The 22,746-nt window shown below is 38.4% G+C and overlaps 3 protein-coding genes across 3 annotated transcripts in view; all 3 read right to left on the reverse strand.

Annotated features, from left to right (window-relative positions):
* podxl2 (podocalyxin-like 2) overlaps positions 1-5,143 on the reverse strand; it is a 29,229-nt gene extending 24,086 nt beyond the window's left edge. The window contains exon 1 of the mRNA XM_027140716.2: positions 4,736-5,143. Coding sequence (XP_026996517.1) covers positions 4,736-4,769 — 34 coding nt within the window. The 5' untranslated portion in view covers positions 4,770-5,143. The remainder of the gene's footprint in view (positions 1-4,735) is intronic.
* Positions 5,144-8,767: 3,624 nt separating this feature from the next.
* Positions 8,768-19,066, reverse strand: mcm2 (minichromosome maintenance complex component 2). The gene is made up of 16 exons (XM_027140813.2): positions 18,919-19,066; positions 17,872-18,059; positions 17,495-17,658; positions 16,715-16,987; positions 16,307-16,526; positions 15,736-15,943; positions 15,383-15,517; positions 15,062-15,253; positions 14,823-14,916; positions 14,185-14,435; positions 13,932-14,058; positions 11,522-11,634; positions 11,181-11,423; positions 10,466-10,648; positions 9,434-9,589; positions 8,768-9,194 (listed from the first exon to the last, which is right to left on the reverse strand). The coding sequence occupies exons 1-16, from the start codon at positions 18,922-18,924 to the stop codon at positions 9,084-9,086; spliced, it is 2,664 nt and encodes an 887-aa protein (XP_026996614.2). The 5' UTR covers positions 18,925-19,066; the 3' UTR covers positions 8,768-9,083.
* Positions 19,067-20,257: 1,191 nt separating this feature from the next.
* ccdc51 (coiled-coil domain containing 51) lies at positions 20,258-22,233 on the reverse strand. The gene is made up of 4 exons (XM_027140759.2): positions 22,066-22,233; positions 21,426-21,772; positions 21,182-21,346; positions 20,258-21,104 (listed from the first exon to the last, which is right to left on the reverse strand). The coding sequence occupies exons 2-4, from the start codon at positions 21,738-21,740 to the stop codon at positions 20,331-20,333; spliced, it is 1,254 nt and encodes a 417-aa protein (XP_026996560.2). The 5' UTR covers positions 21,741-21,772; positions 22,066-22,233; the 3' UTR covers positions 20,258-20,330.
* Between the last annotated feature and the right edge of the window lie 513 nt (positions 22,234-22,746).

The following is a 22,746-nucleotide window of genomic DNA, read 5'->3' on the forward strand; positions in this document are numbered from 1 at the left end:
TATAAGAGTAAGGAAAGGTTGGTTTGCCTAATATTCATTCATTTTCTACCACTTATCCGAACTTCCCGTGTCATGGGGAGCCTGTGCCTATCTCAGGTGTCATCGGGCATCAAGGCAGACACACACTCTCATTCACACACACATTCACACACACATTCACACACTAAGGGCAACTTTCCAGAGATGCCAATCAACCTACCATGCATGTCTTTGGACCGAGGGAGGAAACCAGAGTACCCAGAGGAAACCCCCGAGGCACGGGAGAACATGCAAACTTCACACACACAAGGCGGAGAAGGGAATCGAACCCCCAACCCTGGAGGTGTGAGGTGAACATGCTAACCACTAAGCCACTGTGTCCGCCTCAGTTTGCCTATTATCTATCAATCAAATTGCACCAAGCTTTACAGTTGTTTTCACAATAATCATGGCTTTATTTAATTCAAGATTTAACGCTGACCTTAATTATATATGAATTTAGATTATATTAAAACCCAACTAAAATGTCACTAATAGATTCATCATAGATATTGGAATGATATCATAAGTGAGGTGAGTCAAATATTTTAATACAATTCATTGTACGTACAGTAAATTGCATATATTAGGTATATTCCAGAAAAAAGTTATTATGCTAATTTTCAAGTTAAACAGTAATAAGAAATATAACAACTGACCCAAAAATGTACTTTTTGCTTTGTAATTTAGGCTTAACTCACCTCAGGATGTTAAAAATAAATTACCATACAAGGCAAGATTTTACTTGCAACCACACTCAGTTTCTACACAAATATTTCTGGCCTCTATCGTTTAATGCCTGTGAGGTTTGCTAACAATGTCCTCGTGTTCAATCTTCCAGAGCTTGCAGGTTTTCCGACCTAGAAACACCATAGTCTGAAAAATCTCAGCTTTTCTGCATTTCAAAGCTTTTCTGAGATGGGAGACCACCTGTACTAGGATTGCAGTGTCTGGGGAATAGGAAGCGTGTGCAAAATCAGGCTGAGGTCAGTTGAATATATGATATTCAAAATGCAGGAGGAAGCTGTATGAATTTTTTGTAGGATTACTTATTAAAAGTAATCTTCAACTGAAAGGAAAACTTTATCCAAAAATCTGTTCCACTGGCATTCTCAAACTGATTCTGTCTCTCACACAAATAAACCCTATCATTATTTATTGACCTCCACTTTAGCTAAGTGAATATCAATAAATTATTATTTATTCAATAATTGCATGATGAACAGCATGCAATTATTATTGCTTAGATCTCATAATAAATTGGTTTCTTTACATAAGCCTTAATACCAAATATAAAAAAATAAAGCAGTTAGGTTTAATCTGGATTAAATGAAAGCCAGGTTCTCCTTTCCGGTTTATGCCTGTCCCTGGACCAAAAGCCACTGATTTTCCATCAAATGTTTAGCATGAGATTAAGTTTAATCCTGGGTCCAAGATCCTAGCTCTGGAGATTTTCTTTAAAGAAGCTCTCAGTAGCACAAAGTCTCCTTTCTTTTTGTAATCCCTGACTATGTTTGCCTGAATGAAAGTGGCACATGCAGTGGAGCCTTTTAGAAGCTGGCTTTAATTTCATGCCAGACACAACATGTCTGTTCTCCACCTGTTTCTTCTGCATGACAGCTGAGACGATTTTTACATTCTACTCATGCACCAAGGGTGAAGGTATGCTTATGGATAGGGTCAAATGTGCATTCTGCATTTGTGACATACTCTCTTTATAGTCATACTAGATTAGTTGTATACTATACTAAGCTGCACTGAAAATGTTGATAACACTGAACCTACACAGCAAACTGGAGTTCAATAATCTGGAGTTAGATATCAACTTTGGCAAGTTTGGTCAGTTTCTGACCTAGACTACAGCCAGTGTTTAAAGTTACTCTAAATATTTTGGTGTTCATCTTTCCTGCGCCCGGCTGTGTTATCTAGGACTTTGTTGTGAGGAGGGTAAAAGTTTAATTCAGAAGGGAAAAAGTTTACTTTAAGAAACAATTTTATGCTGTGAGGGATTTTCAGAGAACACAGCTCTTGTTTGGAAGTAGTAGCTCTGTGGTTAAGGCATTGGACTATTAATCGAAAGGTTGTTAGTTTGAATCCCAGGTCCACCAAGCTGCCTATTCTGGGCCCCTAAGTAAGGCCCTTAAACCTCAATTGGTCAGTTGTATAAATGTAAGTCACTCTGGATGATGGATTTCTACCAAATTCTGTAATTGTATTTGTGGGTTTGTTATTTTTGTAATTATTTTGGCCTGAAAGCATTTTAATGTTTTAGATTTTTTAAGACCATGAAAGGGTTATTATTTAAAAAAAAAAACCTAGTTAGGAGGTAAATTTTATTCTGTATGTTAGTAGATTTTCAACTCCACAGGAGTTTAGTTTTAACTCCTGAAAAGAACTAAAAAATCAACTCCCAGAAAAGAGTTATAAAATAATTAAATAATAATAAATATTAAATCATAAACAATAATAATACATAATAATGCCAGAATTTGCTGAGTAGCATATTAACAAAAGAATTAAGTGAGTCGAGATGTGGTTTCAGGGCCTTGCTTAACCCAGACTACAGACTTGGTTAAGTAAAACAAAGCACTTTATATTTTGGTGAAAAATTGATACAAATTTTCACCGTAGTTAATCAGGTATGAATTGCGTAGTGTTGAATGGTGCTTCTTATGTTTTGTGCTAACACTATAAAGCTAATGTAATTAATAAGCAATAGAATATTAAAATCGTTTAAATAAACTATGCAGACTTGATGGTTTTGGATGTTGTATTATTTATTGTAACCTAGAAAAATTAATTGTGTAACTAAATTGTGAATCACTATTGTATGCTGTAATGTGGATGAAATTTCAACAAACTTTTATGAAGCGCAAACAAACCAAAAAAACATGAATGTTAGCTTGGCAATGCTTTTTGAAGTTAAAATAAGGTTTGCCTTAACATTATGGTTCCATCTCGGATATAATGATTCTAAACTGTACCACTGCATATTGCGGTGCCTAAAATTATTTTATTTATTTTTTGTTTACCACCGAAGACACAAGGGAAGGTTAATTACTCTTACTTCTGAAGGTTTTGGGTTTTGTGGGTCTTTAGACAAGAAAGCATCCCACAATGCATTTCATTTTGCAAACCTTTAGAAAGAAGATACATTTTACAATAAATAAAACTGATCATTTAATAAATCACTAACAGAAAAACACTTCAAGCCTACTTCTAAACTTATTGGGACACATATATTCTCAATAATTACAAATTAGTTACCTCTGTATGCTGGGTGTCTCCCATTTTGGACCTAAATTACAGTACACAAAAATGCTGATTGCATCGGACCGGAATTAGTTGTCTGCCTGCATCATGATCTCAGGCTGACTTTGCAGCAGCAGTGTGTAGGTGGAGGATGGAGATTTATAGTCTCTGGTCCAGGCTATGAGCTTTCTGCAGTGGTCATAAACATTAATGAATGAACAAAGTAGTGGATAAGGCTACAGGACGATTGGCATCTCTTGGTAGCGAGCCACAAAAACGTCTACCAGGATTACATTGGTGAGATTGATGTTTTGTTTTGTTTTGTTTTGTTTTTTTGCCTGGAAGAGCTGCCAAATATTCCTTTATTAATCACAGTTATACTCTAATACTTATAAATTCGAATACTTTCTTTAAAAATAAAGAAAAACACATATTCTTTTTTTTCTGCTCGTGAACAGCATGAAGATGACTCATATCAGGTTGAAGGTAAGATGTGCGGCACAGCATTGCACAAAGACAGACAGGCAGACAGACAGAAAGACGTTTCAGATGTTTCAGTTCTGTGTTTTACCAACAGTCCGATTGTTGTGTTGGAATGTTTGCCAGAGCAGCCAAAACACAGCATGGCTTTTGACCAATGCAGTCTGTGATTAACGTCAGCCAAGTCTTCGGACTCAAAAACAAATCTGAGAATTTTTTCGCATCCCTGAGTGATAGTTTCATAAACTCTTTCCCAAAAAAACATACTATCCTGTACCTTGACAATGGGGTGGTGCATTCAATTAAATTCAGAGATGCAAAGAGAACAGACCTTTCCTTAAGGTAAATAATAGCAAAACTGTCGCAAAGCCCACCATTTTTTTGTCAGCACACTATCAGACAGAAAAAAAGCCTACTAATATTTACCCACTTGGATGGCACCCTGAAGGGCAGATCTATTGTACCTTTAGTAGGCCTATGTACACTATCTTATACCTAGAAAGTTGCATGTCATGCTTGATTTACTGAAAATGAAATACCATGAAATAAAATATATCCACATTTCCAGGTAAAGGATATATATTTTAAAGTTATAACCTATGTACCAGAAATGGTGCCTCCCCAGAGTGAAGAAAAGCTACAGTTTAGTACCATTTATTTCTTAGAGTAAAAGATGTATGAATAAAACATCTTCCAACATGAATACAGTCACTGTAACAAAAAAAAGGCTGTATAAAATATATATTTGAATACAACAATTCCTTCTCACTGAAGGCATATTTATGAGATTGATTTGGATATATATATTGAACCTACATTGGCTATGTGTATATATGTAGACTAAGAAAAGCACAACCTGCATTTTGGTGATAGATATTATCCAAGCATAATGATCTGTATAAGATTCCAATTTCAAAGTGAAACTTATAAAAGCCATAGCAAAGGATCAAAGCAGAAAAATCTGTATCAGATTGTTTGATCTTACCTATGATGAGGTGATGAAGAGGAGGCGCAGACATGATTGCGCACACAACACCGGATGCACAATCAGAGAGAGATTTAAAAAGATATCCTTTGATACTCTGGTGCTTTCCTAATGCCCTAAAAGCACAGCACTAAGAGACATGCTGTGCATCTGAAGGTGCGGGATGAAGATTAAAGGAGCGTCTGCAGCATCCCAGTGACCTCGATGTGCAAAAGCATGACTGCGCAAAGATTTCACAAAAAACACACTCGCATCTTTCAAGACTTGTGAAAATTCTGGATTGCTCCAAAGCCTGCGGCTGGTATGCTTGGGTACAGGGGGTATATTCTGGATGATTTGCCCCTCCTTCGACGCTCTAATGTTGTGAGAAGTGCGCGTGAGTAGTGCTGGCCAAAGATTCAAAGAATCGACTCGCGAGATGAACCGACTCTTTAGAAATTACAACGTGCCGTTTGTTTTCGTTTGTCTGCTTTATATATATATTTTCTTCCGCTGTGTTAAAACCTATCTGTACGATGCTTAAAAACAAACAAACAAAAAACAAATCATTAAATTGTTATATGGCATATTATACTATTATATTATTTTGATATTATATTTCTTTTTTTTAGGCGCACATATAACGTGAATTACACAACTTGAGTGTAGGTTTAATTATTTTCTTTTCTTTCTTTTTTTTTTTTTTTTCAAATGTCGCCTATGATATTTCCTTTTAGTTATGAACCAGACGAATCGAACGGAATTCAATTCATTCGCGTTTGTTCAAATCGCTTTGTTCGAAAGAATCGATTCCGAGAAGTGAATCGGAATGTTCATCAATATTGAGATAGCTTTACGAGCCCGCATTGCACTATATGGACACGTACTTAGAAATTCTTAACTACTTGATGGAAAAGGAAGGTTTTTTTTTCATGATCATTGTAGAACATCTTTAAGAACCTTTACAGCAACCATAAGAAATGTATAAGGCTGTATAAAGGGAAAATAACTAATAAACCACACGTGTGCCCCTTAACTCATAAATTCTTAAAGCACCTTTTGTTCTAATTTCATAGTTTTTTATTTGTAAGTCTCTGACTGGACTAGTGCAAAACTATGAGCTTCTTATTCTGAAGCCATCCCTTTGCTGGCCTGGATTTGTGCTAAGGGTTGTCATATAAGTGCACATTCATTTTCATGCAGAGTTCTTACCAAAATAGTCTGATATTTGGAGTTATACATGATTCTCCCTATTATTACTAGGGCTCCAGCTAAAGAGTGAAGTAGCTTTTATTGTCATTTCAACCATATAGCTGTTGCAGTACACAGTGAAATGAGACAATGTTTCCCCAGGACCATAATGCAACATAAAACAAAGACAGAGCTACAAGGACTTAGTAAGTTAGTCCTAGATACATAAAGTGCATCTGTGCAACCTGGTGCAAACAGTGCAGAACAAGACAAATAAGACAGTGCAGGACAAAAGACAAAAAGACAGAAAGACAGTGCAGGACAAAAGATAGGAAGACAGAAAGACAGTGCAGGACAAAAGACAGGAAGATAAAAAAGACAGTGCAGGACAAAAAACGAAGACAGAAAGACAGTGCAGGACAAAAGACTTGAAAGTCTTGAATTGAATTAATTCTTATTTCTTTTATTATTCGTTATTTCCTTTATCATTAATTATGTTTACCACCTGCTCTAGGTTTATGTTCTGTAAAGCTGCTTTGAAACAATGTCTATTGTAAAAAGCGCCATACAAATAAACTTGAAACTTGAAAAGACAAGAAGACAAAGACAGTGCAGGACAAAAAACAAGAAGACAGAAAGACAGTGCAGGACAAAAGACAAGAAGACAAAGACAGTGCAGGACAAAAGACAAGAAGACAGAAAGACAGTGTATGACAGAAAACAAGAAGACAGAAAGAGAGTGCAGGACAAAAGACAGAAAGATGGGGGGGGTGTAGGAGATGATGCCACTGTGATGGCAAATTTATCTACTTTCTGATATCCTTTACAATGTTCCACGTTTTATGTAATGATTAGTAAATTGTTTTGTATCCCTCTCCTGATACCTTTCAGCAGTAAAATCCAGTACATGCTTTATAAGCTCCTTTCAGACAACGGCTTCAGCCACCTGTTGAAACAGTTGATCTTGATTTGGGGTTAGCCAAAAAATAAATAGATACACAAATCTAAATCTGACTGATTCATTCTGATCACATACCCCATTATAAAATAGTGTGCATACTTTTGTAACAGGTTAAAAAGACCTGATATGATTTCTAGTTCTAAAACTTTTACATCAGAAAAATTACTTTAACATATTATATCCACTGTATTTATTCTACTATGTTGTCTACATTGCAGAAACCTCATATTTCCACCTGAATACTTTTCTTTAGTTGCTTAAAAAGCCTAGAACAGACCAAATAAAATTAATACCTGCTCAATAAGTCGCAAATTATAAATAAAACATTACAATTTAGTCCAAAACCCGTCAATTGTAACATGCTCTGAAGTTATATAGGACAGAAGAAGGGGGGGACGACGACTTGAAAATAAATTTAATTTTGTTACTTGCATACTAATTACTTAATAATAATACTTACATATTACCTTGGGGTATTTTACATTGAGTTTTATGGAAAAGGATAAGAAAAAACTTTACATCTTATATTTTCTAAGTACTGTTCACATTCATCTGCTGAATTTCTTCTTTCATGTAGGTATTTATTAAAAATGTAAAGTTTTAAGTCACCACTTGTTTCATCTAGGTACTTTTTCAACCCCTGGAAAAGAAAACACTTACCACGCACTTAGCTTTTTTTTTTTTGCTAATAAAGCAATCAATAAAACTAATACAATTAATCAATATATTTTAATACAATATTTAAAAACATTGTTGTAACATAATCTGGGATGACTGTAGCCCATTACTTTGCGAGCAGGTAGGAATTTTTCATCTCATTTAGAATCCCAGTTCACAGATTCAACCGTTTTAAAAACTCTAAAGCCGTTAACATGCGTTATCAAGGTCACTTAAACAAACGTGCTTCATGATCTTGATAAACTTGAGTGCACCTCAATAAGCTTCCTAGCTGGTGAATCAATATATTGTGTACACCAGTTTACGCAATGTTAAGGACTCTAATTCCAGTGACATGTCTACATACTCATATTGTAAATCATCAGCATTAACCTTTATTAACCAACAAGCAGGAACAATATCTTATTTTTTTTTCTATGTAGCTGATTTTGTTTTAAAAATCATATCAGAGTTTGTTTGCCATCGTTCCCAAGCTGAGAGGCTTCAGACAGAATCAGTCCCATTAAGGGAACATGGTGAGCATCGATGCTCCCTGTGGTGCATTGTGGGATTTTTGTTTTAGAGTAAACGTTTCAGTACACCAGGAGGATTGTGCAGTTGAGAAAGCCCTTAAAACAGCCAACTCCCTGATCAGTCCTTGGGCTGTTAAACTATAGAGCTGATTGAGAGACACTTCTTTTGCTACAGATTGATCCTCGCTCTTGCTAAATCAGGGTTTGTGTACTGGGCTAGACTACGGTCTGAGCCAGGAAAGTATATAAACAGAAGAAAGAAGAACTTGTAAAACACTGGCTGTAGTTCAGCAACACTAACTTTCGCTTTAGAGCTGCAACTAGAGTTTCTGTAATAGATTCTTCTATTAGGATGTACTGTGGCCAATAAAGTGACCTCAGCCTACTCCTGCAAGCACAATATATATTTAGATAAAGATCTAGACAACATTTGGTGAACAAAGATTGTGATCCAACAGCATTTGTTGATGCGTGTGTGTGTGTGTGTGTGTGTACATACATACTTGGGGACAGTATTAATAATTAAGAATCGGTTTAACCTTTGAACTGCATTAACAGTTAAAATCACCAGAAGAATGAATTACCCAGAATTTAACCCAAATCTGAACATCTGTTAAAGCAAGAACAAAATCTGGAATCTAGAAAAATTCATCTGGCACATAACATGCTATAAAGTCTGTCATAGCAAATCACAGGACGATTTACTCTAAATTATTTCAGGGTAAGGGAATGTTTTATTTTAGAACATGGTACATATCTTTTCACAATAACCAATTCTACACATCCAGGACATTTCTGCATTTGACAATAGAAAAAAAACACAAAACAAACAAAAAAAAAAAAATCATACCATCTGTTTGCTAACAAGCGAAAGCAAACACGATGACGATCGAAGCGCGACACCTCCCCGAACGATCAAATAACTCTGTCCATATCAGAACTCGTTTGCACACCGTGTGACGATCCACAGGAACATATTTACACGTCCACAATATTCTTGAAATACAATCCGTGTGCAGCAAGTGGCTTAAAACTGCTGCATGATCAGCTTCTTCTTTGCATCATGGGAGAACTTGTTAGAGAGGAACAAGTCGCTGTCATAAAACGCAGACAAGCTGTGGATGTTGATCTGTCGAGCCTATGAAGGGAAATGCTTCACTTAATAAAGATAATGACGACCAACTACATGGTAATGGGTAGCTTTCACTAGCCCATTGAATTACCTAATAAATATAAGATTTGTCCTAAACATCAAAAACTGCCTTTATATTCGACAACAAAAAAGTGTAATACCACATGTAACATGTTCACATGACATAACCGTATATTATTCGAAGCATGATATACAGCGGTAGAACACGTCGTCCTGTCAGTTACCTTGTCCACCAGGTCTTTCTCGGGGATCTCGATCACGTCTTGCTGCACTCCGTAGCGGTTGCGCTGGTAGGACACCTGCTCGGACACCAGTTGCTTCAGGATAAACAGCAGCAGCTCGTTGTTGTCTCGCCTGAAAGCCAGGTAGCGTGCGAACGTCTGGAAGATAACAGACACCAGTCAGTAAACCCCAAAATAAAAAAAAGCAAGGATTTGGAAAAGAGAAATAATGGAATCATAATATAAAATCAATATGTAATATATAATACTATAATATATAATATCTTATGACTTGTGTTGCTGTATTTAGGGCTACGACAGAATTAAGCACAGACATTTTTATTCTGCATTATAAAATGGCTACTGCCCCTTTTGGCAGTAAAGAATTCACACACACACAAAGAAAAGAATAAAGCACCTCGAGAAACCCTGCTTTAAACGTTTAACCTCTAGCGCCAAACTGCTTTTATCGACTGCACATTATGCCAGTGCTGAACGGTGTGAAAAAGAAAAACAAGCAACGTATTGACATGCATTTAAATGCAAGAACGCTGACTTCACTCTGCTGACCGGACAAACCCCAGGGCAGAAACGCAAGTGCTCCTACACTGATGGTTTGTGGCTCAAGGTTGATCCTAGCAGCAAGAGACACTTGTCTTTAATATTGATAGAGATTTCGTTCCCACAGTCAGCTGAAGGCAGAACTTTGTGGTAGATTTAAGCATGAAGTCTAAACAGCAAAACAATGCACATCTACTTGATCATCAAAGGTCATTTTTGTTCAAATACAAATTGGATTTCTGGTAAAGTCACTGAAATGATCTCTTTGCTAGCTTTTTTTTTTAAGCCAGAATTTTGCCAGAACGCAGGTAAGGGTAGAAGGCTATTAAAAAGGTGCCCTAAGCTCATTTCTTTCGCACGTTCTTACTACTAAAATTTATTCCTAATCATGACCATACGTTGGCACATAATCCATCGTATTAGTAGGAAGCTGTATTTTAATTGGTCAGAAAACGGATGAAGAAATTTCTGCACCTTTCTCATGCTCCTCATCACGCTGAACTTCTGGGTGTCAATAAAGCTCTCCAGCATGACGCGTATAGCCATGTTGACGTCATCCTCTTGTACATAATCACGGAGGTGCATACGTGCGTGAGCCTCTGCCATTCGGATCATCGATTCAATGTGACGCACCGTAATCGGGATGCTGCCGGTAGCCTGTCAGAGAGAGAGAGACAAAACTGCATTAAAACACAAGACATCAAATGCAAACTAACAACATCGAGTGAAAAGCTCCCTAAGGATGAAATCAGAAAATTTGGTATCTAAACAACTCAGAATTAAAAGGTGGAACCACCAGTGGTGTTTTCAGGTGTGTGTGTTTGTGTGTACATATATTATACATGCATATTATAAAGTGTGTAGACAATATCATGTTACCTACTAAATAAGAATAGGCAGTTAATTAAAAGCTGTTTAGGATTCAGCATAAAAGCTGTAAATTAATACAGCATTCAACAAATAGGTACACAGATCACCTAAGAAATGTAAAATTGAAAAGAAAAAAAAAATCAGCAAATGTTTAAAAAAAAAAAAAAAAAAGAAAAACCAACCAGGATATTACTCGATTATTAACTTCAGTGAATTTTGCCAAGCAGCTCTACACTTAATGTCTCTGTCTGGTGCAGCATAAAGTTACAGACTCCATATTCTTCATGAAAAGAATTCTTTCTGAAGAAAGTCCTCTAACCATGGATTCCTTGCGGAGGTCGCTGTAGATGCGTGCCACCTTGTCCTGGTCCATCTGATTCAGTTTGGGACGCACGCGCTCCTTGGCGTAGAGGATGTACTTCCTGAGCAGCTCTTGAGGAACGGGTGGAACGTCTGACGAGTTGGGCAGTACCATCTCTTCCAGACTGGCCACACCGCCTTCCTTATTGCTGGGGTGATGCTTTATGTGGCTGCCCACCACGAAGCGTGCAAGCATCTCGTCCTTTAGAGAAAGAAGGATGGGGGAAAAGAAAAACAATTAATATTCCAGGTCCTACATGTAACAGAGACAAGGGAACAGCAAGCAGTGTTGTCTCTCACCTGCACAGGATCCACGGTGTCTCTTACTACACACAAGATGTCGAAACGAGACACGATGGGCTCCGTCAGGTCCACGTTCTCAGAAAAGGTGAGGGACGGGTCATATCGACCACCTTAAAGCAAGACAAAACACAATACAAAGCTTACATATAAAATGCTGGATATTGTATATACACACAAAATAAACTATTTACTGTTCTCTAATATGGCTATGAGACCCCACAGTGTGACTGAACGGTCCGTTTTTTTTAAAAGAAAGATAGCACTGATAAGATTGTAAAACATTTAATAACTCACATTAAACTACAGCCAACGTCAGAGGTTAGCCTTTATATCCAGATTTCTAACTTCTGCGCTAATGAAATCATGAACAAACTGCACTTGATCTGGAACAAATACTGTACTTTAAGCAACGGTCTGACACACAGTGGCATTCTAACAAAGACGAGGGTTCAATCATTTTCCCCACAGGTTTTAAGTGTTTTCTTTCATTTGACTGAGTGAAAATTGCCTGAAATCTTTTCTTATTTTATGACTGATTAACGAACACCGAATCACCTCAAATAGGGCTAATTGAATGTTAAAGCACTCAGCAGGATGTGTGAAAATATGATCCGTTATATATAATAAGAAAGTGACTGAAACAGAAATTTGTCTTGTAGGAATTTTATGTGCATTAAAAAAAGGTTATCAATAAGATAAGGGATTTGAGCGTGTAACTATTCACTTTAAAAGGTGTGGTCTCCGTTGTTTGAAAGCCAATGTTGACATTTGAAATCACCAAAACAAACACACCCCTAACCCAAATAGGTCCCACCCCTGTATTGATAGGTCTGCCCCACACATACACCAGACAAGTATAACCCAAGTATAACCAGTGTTGTAATGTAACGAAGTAAAAATACTTCGTTACTGTATTTAAGTATAAATTTCACGTATCTGTACTTTACTTCGCTATTTAAATTTATGTCATCTTTCACTTTTACTCCACTACATTTCCTAGATAAAATGTATACTTTTACTCCGTTATATTTCCACTAAGCATCTCCGTTACTCGTTACTACAAAATAAAATCAGAAGGGAGGTTTGGCGAATCACTGTTCCTAGATTGTATTACGCTCGTCCGCACGCTGTACGGAGAAGCACAGGTACGCGCAGCGTGCACGCGCAGTCAGAGCTGGAGGCATTTATCTATAACGGCGGCAACCAAAAGCAGTGAAATGTCACTATTCTTATTACCAGAGTTGTAGCAGAAACAAAATATTAATGCAATATCAATACTAAATAAAAATAACATTTATTGATTTGGTCTTTGTTTTGTGAATATTTTGTTTATTAATGACTGCATTCATGGGACACACTGTTTGTAGAGAATGCACACATACATGAACTGATTTGATTCAAGACTGGCATCATTACATCATGCATAACATTTTGGTGTCCACTTTTGCCATTTTAAATAATACCATAACTTTTGGCTTACTATGTAGTCATATAATATATAATATAAAACTCTTGTTTTAAATTCTCACTGAGGGCTAAAACCCCCTAAAGATGAAACCCTAGAACCGCCCCTGCTCTTTTGCCAACCGAAAATCTGACATTTTACTTTTACGTCAAATACTTAAGTACATTAAATATCAGAAAATGACTTGATACTTAAGTACAGTAAATATCAGATACTTTAAGACTTTTACTTGAGTAATATTCTAAAAGGTGACTTTCACGTCTACCAAAGTCTTTTTCTAGTACGATACTTGTACTTTTACTCAAGTATTGCTTTCTAGTACTTTATACAACACCGAGTATAACCCATAAGTATTATGGCGGAACCTGTTGGGGCAGCTGACCGAGGGTATATTTTTATCAATAAATGAACACAATGAGTAATACTATGGTAATACAAATGTGTTTTTGCAGCACTGTGTGTTGTACCGTGAAATGTTTATCTCCGTTTCACGCAGAAGATCTCTCCACCGCTGGAAAGCTGATCCTATATTAACACGGGTCCTGCTTCTTGCCTTTCTTCGCTTTATCTGCCATGTCAATGTTAAAACCACTTTCTGCTAATGTCACACATGCACACTAAACACTCTCTCCACCCATATTGACAAGCCCCGCACCTTTCTGCTCATTGGCTACACATTAGTTTTGTTTGGCAGCCCAACACAGTTTTCTGAAGCATTTCTCAAACAACGGAGACCCCACCTTTAACTATTCTGCTTTCTGCCTATTAACTGCCTGAATAACAGCTGAGAACTTCATATAGTTCTGAAGAAATGATTTGCAGGCTTTCAGCATTTCAACACAAGTGCTTCTCAACACACAAACCAGTCCTAAGTGTAGAAATAAAGCCAAGCTATATCAGTGATCTAATCAATCACTCCTTGCTTAAAACTATGGTACGCACCGATTGGGTTAGAAGCAGCGATTACGGTGCATCGGGCCTGCAGGGATGTTACAATGCCGGCTTTGGAGATGGAAATACTCTGCTGCTCCATGGCTTCATGAATACTAGTGCGGTCCTGATCGTTCATCTGTGTAACAAGCAAACGTTAGACTTTGTGAATTATATAACTGAGAATCCAAGGACCATTTAAACTTTTGCTTATTGTAATAAAATCACCACATCTTATATTTATCTATCTATACAAGGGGCTCACCTTATCAAACTCATCAATAAGACAGACTCCTCTGTCTGCCAGGACCAGAGCCCCAGCCTCCAATGTCCACTCCCGGGTGACCGGGTGTCTCTGGACGTAGGCTGTTAGACCCACGGCTGAGGCACCCTGTCCCGTCGTGAACACCGCCCGGCTCGCCACCTTCTCCACATACTTCAGAAACTGGGACTTGGCTGTGCCTGGATCCCCACACAACAGCACGTTGATGTCACCACGTACTTTATGCTTCCCTCCTACAGACAAAGCAAATGAAGTGTAAGAAATTAAAAAAGATAAATCAGAATAAATACCCTGATTAACATACAGGCCCAAAGCCAGAGCTTTATATGACAAGAGACATCCTGTCAGCTTCAGCAGACTTCCTCATGAATAGGAAAGTTCAAACTATCTCTCAAAGTGTAAAAATGTACAAGATAACACAAATACAGGTAACGTAAGACTGAAGAGACATACAGTTTTTTTCAGTGATGCAAGTCTCTATTATAAAACACCCTCACCTCTATAGAGATAGTGCTAAAATCTGTTTCCATGACAGAACTTCTGAATATTGTGAGGTAAATTAGGTCTGGAATCTGCTGAAATCCAGGTTTACAGGTTACAAAATGCTATAAATAACCCACCTGGATTCTTCGACTCGCCACCAAACAGCGCAAGAGCCAGACCTCTCTTGATATCTTCATGGCCGTAGATGGAGGGTCCAATGCTGGCGAATATCTGCAAAAGTCAAAATAATCCAGTTAAAAGTCAGAATGAAAACCCTCCCTAACCTTGTCCGTTATATACGGTGCAAGAAACAAGGCAGACTGAGAATAAGAATTGACTAGCTGTATATTTTAGTATACGTTCTGTGCTCACTCACCCTCTCTCCAACACGCTCGTCCTTGGACAGAGCCACGATGGCCTTCACATCCTCGTCGGTGAGCTCTGCCACGGCCACTCGCTCATCTTTCCTCACAATGTGATTGGCCAGGATGACGGTGGCAAAAACAGGAAAGCCGTTAGCCATGTTCAGAGAGCCATCGTAGTTGTTGTGGTAGATGCCTGTCAGCTCCTAAGAAACAAATTCACATTAAATTGTCATTTTCTTAATATCCGTTCCACATCATAAACCATGTACCCATTACTTATTCTAATGTGCACTGACCACCACAGTTCAACTGTTTGTTTCAAATGAACTTACAATTTCATCTCCAGGCTTGCAGCTATCTACCAGGTCAGCCAGAAGGATCGCGTCTTTGGACCGGGGCAGACGGCCAGCCGCCACTTTGCCAGGACTCTCCTGGATGGTGATGCGCTGGTAGTTCTGGTACACGGTCTGTGGAAGGAACGCTTACACTTAACCTAGCAAGATTGGCTCAAGCAGCAATTAAAAGAATTTCTGACTTTGATCATAATCGAGACATGATCATGTTAATAGCTAGAGGAATTTAATTACAGTTTGATGCATAACTTTCTTCATAATCCTTTGTGTATGGTGATTCAAACACAACTGCCATACAATCAATCAGTTTAAAACATGGAAGCTGTACGAACCTGCTCCATGTTGATTTCGAATGGACCAAGAGACTGACATTCTGGACAGGAGCCTGGCTTCACTTCCTGATTCTGTGATTGGAAAAAGGGTCCGAGGATAAAGTTACACTTGTTACAGTTGTATTTGACCATGCCGAGCTGGGGCAGAACTCCCGTACAACTGGTTACCACACCGCTGGTTCGGATCAGCTGGTTCAGATGGAGCTGCCTACAAACAACAACAAAAAAAACACGTGGATTTTTTTTTAATTAACCTTTATATTGTATTAAGGCACAAGGCTTTACAAATTGCATGAAATCAGGCCATGCTTCTATTTTTGTGTCTAATATTTAAAGTCACAAAATTTGTGAACTGAGAAGATCAGACAGTATCGCACAAGCTCCGATAATCCCCCCCATTCAAAAATTTTACTTTGATGAATATTTAAATTAGATAGCGACTTTGTCAAGATTATATTTCATAAGAGAATGTGGCCACGGACACTTTTGACCAGTCTGTAACCCCAAAAGGCTTTATACCACTTAAGATGACTAAGAGCACATAAATGACACGCAACAATAGCCACTTTACCTGAGCGAACGCAGCTCCTCTACTAGAGGCAGGTTGCCAATACGCACATGGATCTCATGGGCTATACGATCGTATTTGGGGTACATGGCCAGTACCACTTCTTTCGCGGCTTCATCAAAGATCTTCAACATCTCAGCGGGTGCCTCGGGAAGAAAGTAAGCCAGGACGTGCTCTCTGGAGGCCAACTCCTCATAGTTAACCAACAAGCTCTCTTTGTTTTCTAGAAGTGAACAATAGCTAATTAAAAACAAAAGTACTGAAAAGACCACAAGTTCTCTTATATCTCCAGGAAGGGTCAGGGCTTCGTATAACGCACTCAAAGCCAGTCGCAAATCCTGGACTGTAAAAATAATAATGCTGCCATTTAATTTAAAAAATATATATATATACACCATTATAATAAGTTACCTTTGCACATGTCGCTGATCCTCTCCTTGAATACGTTGTGGCCGTGCTCATCCACATGCGTTCGTAGAAAGTTCTTGAAACGGTGGTAGATTTCCAAGCGTGGGGCAGCCATGGATACCCATTCCCGCACCGAGTGCCCCTTCATATCCTCCAGGTTCTCAATACTCTCAATCATCTCTTCATCCTCGCCTTCAGCACCAGCTCCTTCTGCGGCACGCTCTGCTTGGCGCCGTCGCCTCTTCGATGGACGCTCATCATCCTCATCTTCGCTATCTGAATAAAGAAGATAAAAAAGGTCAGGAGAAGTCTGGCATTCTTAATAAGATTTGCACTTATATAAGATGATGGTGCACTTTTCTAGTAGAGTTACATAGTAGTTTTGATCTGGATGACTTCTACTGCATTTTCCTCAACCCCCCCCCCCCCCCCACCCACCCCCCAAGGGATATTTCTAAGCCAGTTAACTAGCTAATGATACAGCTACAGCCAAGAATAAAGTGCTCCAGTCTCAGACACTGAAATGGTAGTTTGTCATCTGTGCAAACGCTGTGCATCAGTTCCTGTTCTTACAATGTTGTGTATTTACAGTACTGCCTTTGAACAGACCACTTTGAATTTTTGGCTGTTTATACATCAATTTATTATGCACATACGAGACAAATATGCATAGACATATTTAATGCACATACGAGGATGTGGTACATATTCCAAATATGCATAGACATATTTAAAACCGATTTACTATATGTGTATATATTTTTGTTCAGAGACAGAACTCACCATAGAGCAGTTCTCTCGGCATGCGGCCCACACCCAATCTTTTGTCCCTTTCATTCAAGGCTGCCTCGGCACGAGCACGAGCTCCAGGAGACAGTTCACTCAGATCCTCGTCATCCAGACCTTCGGCCTCATAGCGATCCAGTTCAGGAATAGCACGATACTCTCTGCAGAGCACAATTAAAAAAATGTCTGTTTATAAACTTAGGTTGTTAGCAAAGTATCTAAAAATGGCAACCCAAAAAAAAAGCTGCAAAATGCATTTTATAAAACTAGGTTATTGTAGATAATATAAAAAAACCACATTTCCTTTTTTATGCACGTGTAAAGTACCAATCATACATGGTAAAGCATTAATATAAAGGCAAAACATTTGTTACCCCTCCAACTGGTTCCCGAACAGATCCTCTCCATCTTCCTCCTCCACGTCTTCGGGTCTATTTTCACCCAGCAGTCCCTCAGACTCATCTTCAAAGGGAGGAAGGTCTCTGCCTGGGCTGGAAGTCAGATCACCACGCCGTGACCCGCGACTCGGGCTCGTGGCCACGTTGAAAGATTCTGAGGAATCCTGCAAAAAGAAAACAGAAAAGGATCAAGCAGCACATCACTGAATGTAGCCAATGAAGGTTCAATTAGATCTGCATACAATAACATGTCTGCTTATTAAACAGCCTACATCATAGTACACATTAGGTCCATGTTGACTTAATAATGAACATATTTGTGAGTTGATTAACTTCATATTCTATGGATATACTGATTATAACAAAAGCTGCTAAGACAAAATATCAGAATTAGCTACCTTTATAAATCTTTATTAGAAGTCTTGTGTTCATGACACTTTAACAATCAAGCTGTTCTAACATTTTAGAAAACATATGCTGTATTTACTTGCACCATTCTGATAAGGATGTTCGTTAAAGACTCGCGTTACTGAATCGACTCATTCGAACATATCCGCATATGAGTCGAGTAGAGCGAGTTCTGATTCAGTAAAGAAAGAAAACCATACAGATATTTGTTATAAATTTCGGCTACAGAAACCCACAACTTGTCTGAATGCACAGGTCTATGTGAATGCTTGTACAACTAAAATAGAGCATTATTACTATCAGTAACGACTCTCTGTCGACTCACTTAAGCTTCAGTAATGAACGATGATTTCACATGGGGCAACAGTTTAAACTCAAAACAATATTCCACATGGTAAGTTTATATTTATGGATAAAACAAACCTCCTATTCGTTTAACAATAACCCTGTTTGAATAAACCAAAACTAGATGAGTATCTATAACTGTAACAAAATAAATCAGTTACGTATTCCTATAACTTTCTCTACAGCCTTATAAAAAAACAAAAACACTTTTCTGCCTACGTTTATACTATTTATTTACCGAGCGTGATCATGATTATATGTTGTACTCACCGCCATTATACCGTGTGCTGCTCAGGTCTGTTCTCTTCAAACTGCTGTTTCCCGGCGAGGCAAAAGTTTCCCGCGAAATAAACATGTGACCAAAAAGCGCGCGAAAACTCATGAATATGGAATAAGCGTGAGTCTCTCGGGTTGCTGATTGGTCCGCGCGCTTCTTACATCACGGCTTCAGGATTTGAGTTCACGAGGATGGCGCTGCAGTGCAGGGAACACGATGCAGTACTAATAAGCCTGGAGCTTACTGCAGAGGAATTGGGGCACGAAGCAGGGGACATGGTGCCAAACCATCTCAAGGCACAATCACACAAACAAAGACGATTTAGAGATAGAAAGCAACCTATGGTACATGCCTGTATGTAAGGATTGGAAGTTAGAGAATTCAAATGAAGCATGGGGAGAACCTGCAAACTCCACACACACAGGGCAAAGGTAGGAATTGGTAGAGTGGAATGTGGGAGCTCAGTGGTTAATGTGGACTACTGATCAGAATGTCATGGGTTCGAATCCCAGGTCCACCAAGCTGCCACTGCTGCACACCTTAGCAAGGCCCTTGACCCTCAATTGCTCAGTTGTATAAATTGAAATAAAAATGTAAGTCACTCTGGATAAGGGTGTCTGCTAAATACCAGAAATGTAAATGAATTAAGCTAAAGCATTGGAAAAGTGTTGCAGACCAACACCTACACTTTACCTTGAAACATATAAGCATACAAAGTAGTACTAAAAAATACATTTATTTTTCACTATTCTGTGAGTCCATTTAACATCTCATGCTTGAAACATTTTCCAAGAGTCACCCATTACAGGTTATGCAAAATGTACAAACACCTGAACACATTCACCGATGTGAAACTTCACAGAAGTTCAGCAGGATCATTGGAATTTACTGAACATCATAGTAAGATCATGTTTTCTTGTTTCTGCTTTATTTTTATTGATATTTATTGGTGAGTTCTCATAGAATACATAACCCTTTTACCCACATCATAGAATAAAAGTTAATTATTAAAAGAAAACCATTACAAAGCCTGTTTCAGAAAAGATACTGTCCTAGTTCAATTGCTAGTAATTAAGCAGCAAAATGGTACCTTGATCACTTCCTCTATGACAAAACATCATACTATAGTGCTTGAATCTATGAATAGGTATGACGATACTTAGAACAAAACCAGTGGGGTTATATACACGTAAAAATAAAGATAATAAAAAAACAATCTTAAAACCTAATCATTTGAAAATGGAAATAGCTTTACTACAGCAATGATACACAAAGATAAACAAGCCCTCTCTGAGAAGTCTTGTAAATTAGAAGAAATGCCAGAAAACATAATTCATGTTTCATTTTTTAATTCTTAACTCCTAAGCACCAACATACAGTTCTTATAGTACTTTAAAATATGAGGTCATGTACTTTTGAAGATAATGTACAGCACTGGCATAGATAAAGCAAACGCTGTGTAAGTAAGAATAGTGTTGTATAGAGTAGACTTGTTAATCTGAGCCTCCAGTCTTTTCTCCGTTTGGTCCAGGCCTTGGATGATGCTCTCTGTCTCACATACTAAAAGCGGCGTATCTTTTGTCTGAATAATCGGTTTTTCCACAGGACGGTCCAAGATGGACTTCTTCACAGCCTGAAGCTCGGTCGCCATCTTCCCTAAACTCTGCTTGATCTGATCCATCTGTGGCCTGAGATCTTCCATGTTTGACTGAGCTCTCTGGCTATGCAGAAGCATCTCTTTAATGGCTTCTTCTGACATGCTGGACTTTGGTGGTAGTATTACATCTGCTATGGCTGCTATGGGAACAGATTCAGGTTTCTCATCTGTTCTATTAGTAACGGCTACCTTTAGCGCGTCTATGAGGCCTCGGAGTTCCTCTTGCTGGCTCTTGTGAGAACCGGCTTGGACTTTAATAGCTTCTTGTAGACTTGCTGGTCCCTTCTGCGCCTCCAGGAGCAAGCTTTTCAACTCCTGGAGACGCACCCTGTTGATGTATGTGGACCCCATGACACCAATAATGGCACCCAGTATTGACCCAATGATGGACCAGTTCTTGGTGCGTTCTGCCCGTGACCGCTCCTTCTCATGACTCTCACGCACGCCAGCAGAGAAAAGTGCAAATTTTTCCCTCTCTCCTTCCTCTGCATTTTCGTAAGCCATTTTCAGGCGCCGTTCTTCCTGTTAGCGTTAAAGAAGAATCAGTGAGTACATATACTAAATATATTTATCAGCTCATGCCTTGATTCTCATCCCACCTGAAGTAACCTGTGTTCCAGTGTTGCTAATTCAAGATAATGTGCCTCCTCTCTTGACACTCGATCCAGGCGATCTCTAACCTCCTTAAGCTTCACCTGAAGAGCCTCCAAACTCAAATGAGCCTCACAAACCACTCCCCTGGCCACCATGAAAGCCTTCTCAGCCTGATCACAAAGCATCGAGACACTGTCAGGATTGTTGATACTAGGTCTTATTAGTGATATTAACAAGAAAAAAACTTACCTCTGCAACCTTAGACTGAGCATCTTGCACCTCATCAAGTCCAACAAACTCTTCATACTTTTTCCACCAGTAATTGACAGTAGCTCTAGCAGTTTTAACAGTATTGTGTCCCCAATGTTTTGCAAGCTTGGTCACGGTGTTCAAAGCAGATGTTGTCTGCTCCTGAGCAGCCACCGGTTTATGTGGTGGACTTTTCTGAGAACAGAAAGTTCTGTTGTTGGAGAAGGAATTGCACTGGTTTCTGCCAGAGATTTGAAGGAGGAAGTAGCAAGTGCCATTTCTCCTTCGTAGTACGCAGCTCCCTCTGTAGCTCATTGATCCTTCGATTACTGATTACACATATCAACCTGGAATAAGTACGAACAGTAATCCAGTAAACAGAGCTTATTGTTTCTGTACAACCAGACTGACCAAATTCTACAGCAAAAAATTACTCACAATTTGACATAGTTGCTAGAATAACCCTATAAATCAGGTTATAACATTCAACACTATACAGGCATGTTATTATATTCAAACATGTTAACAATGATATGTAGGGGTTCATTTCAATAACACACTTAGCATCAAAACATTAGCTTCTTAGACAATTAGGTCCAAATGTATTTAGCTAAGCATAATATATAAGCCTAAAACATACCAGATATCGGCTTTTATTCCGACCTGTTTCCGCTTATTAAATCTGAAAGTAAATAATGTATTAAAAGTGTTAGTTAAAGAGGAGGATGTGCAAAAATCATTCAATCGAACCTGACAGATAACCTTTACTTCAGGCACATGCTAAAACTACTACATCCGGGTTTCTCGGCGACGCATAGGGTCCTTAAGCTCTACGTCGTTTCGCACCTGTATTGCGTGTACTACAGCCGATAATAGCGAAGTAGGCGGGATTTGTTTTCCTTAATATGGGTGGAAAATAATATCGCCGACTTGAGCCGTACAGTCTTTGCTCTGCTTTTCACACTCGCACGCGCGCATTTACAAGCGACATATCCAAAATGTCTGGAAGAGAAGGTAAATATTTTATAAGTAATACATAATAAGACGGATAAAGTAAGGTATCGGACGGAAGTAATTTATAGTATGGATTTGTACCGCACGAATATTTTATGTTAAACCTTACGCTAACGTTAGCCGTGTGTAGCCACGCTAGCTAACTATTAGCTTATTTCATTAGCCGATGATTAATTAGCGATTATTTATCAAACATTTGAATTTGTTGATTTGTTTTTACGTTACTAAAGTGTATAACGTTAGATTTTTGTCTGTGGTTGAATACCGATTCATCAGTGCACTATGTAGGACTTAAATATAATGGTTT

The sequence above is a fragment of the Tachysurus fulvidraco genome, chromosome 2, assembly GCF_022655615.1.
Source record: "Tachysurus fulvidraco isolate hzauxx_2018 chromosome 2, HZAU_PFXX_2.0, whole genome shotgun sequence".
Lineage (NCBI taxonomy): Eukaryota > Metazoa > Chordata > Actinopteri > Siluriformes > Bagridae > Tachysurus > Tachysurus fulvidraco.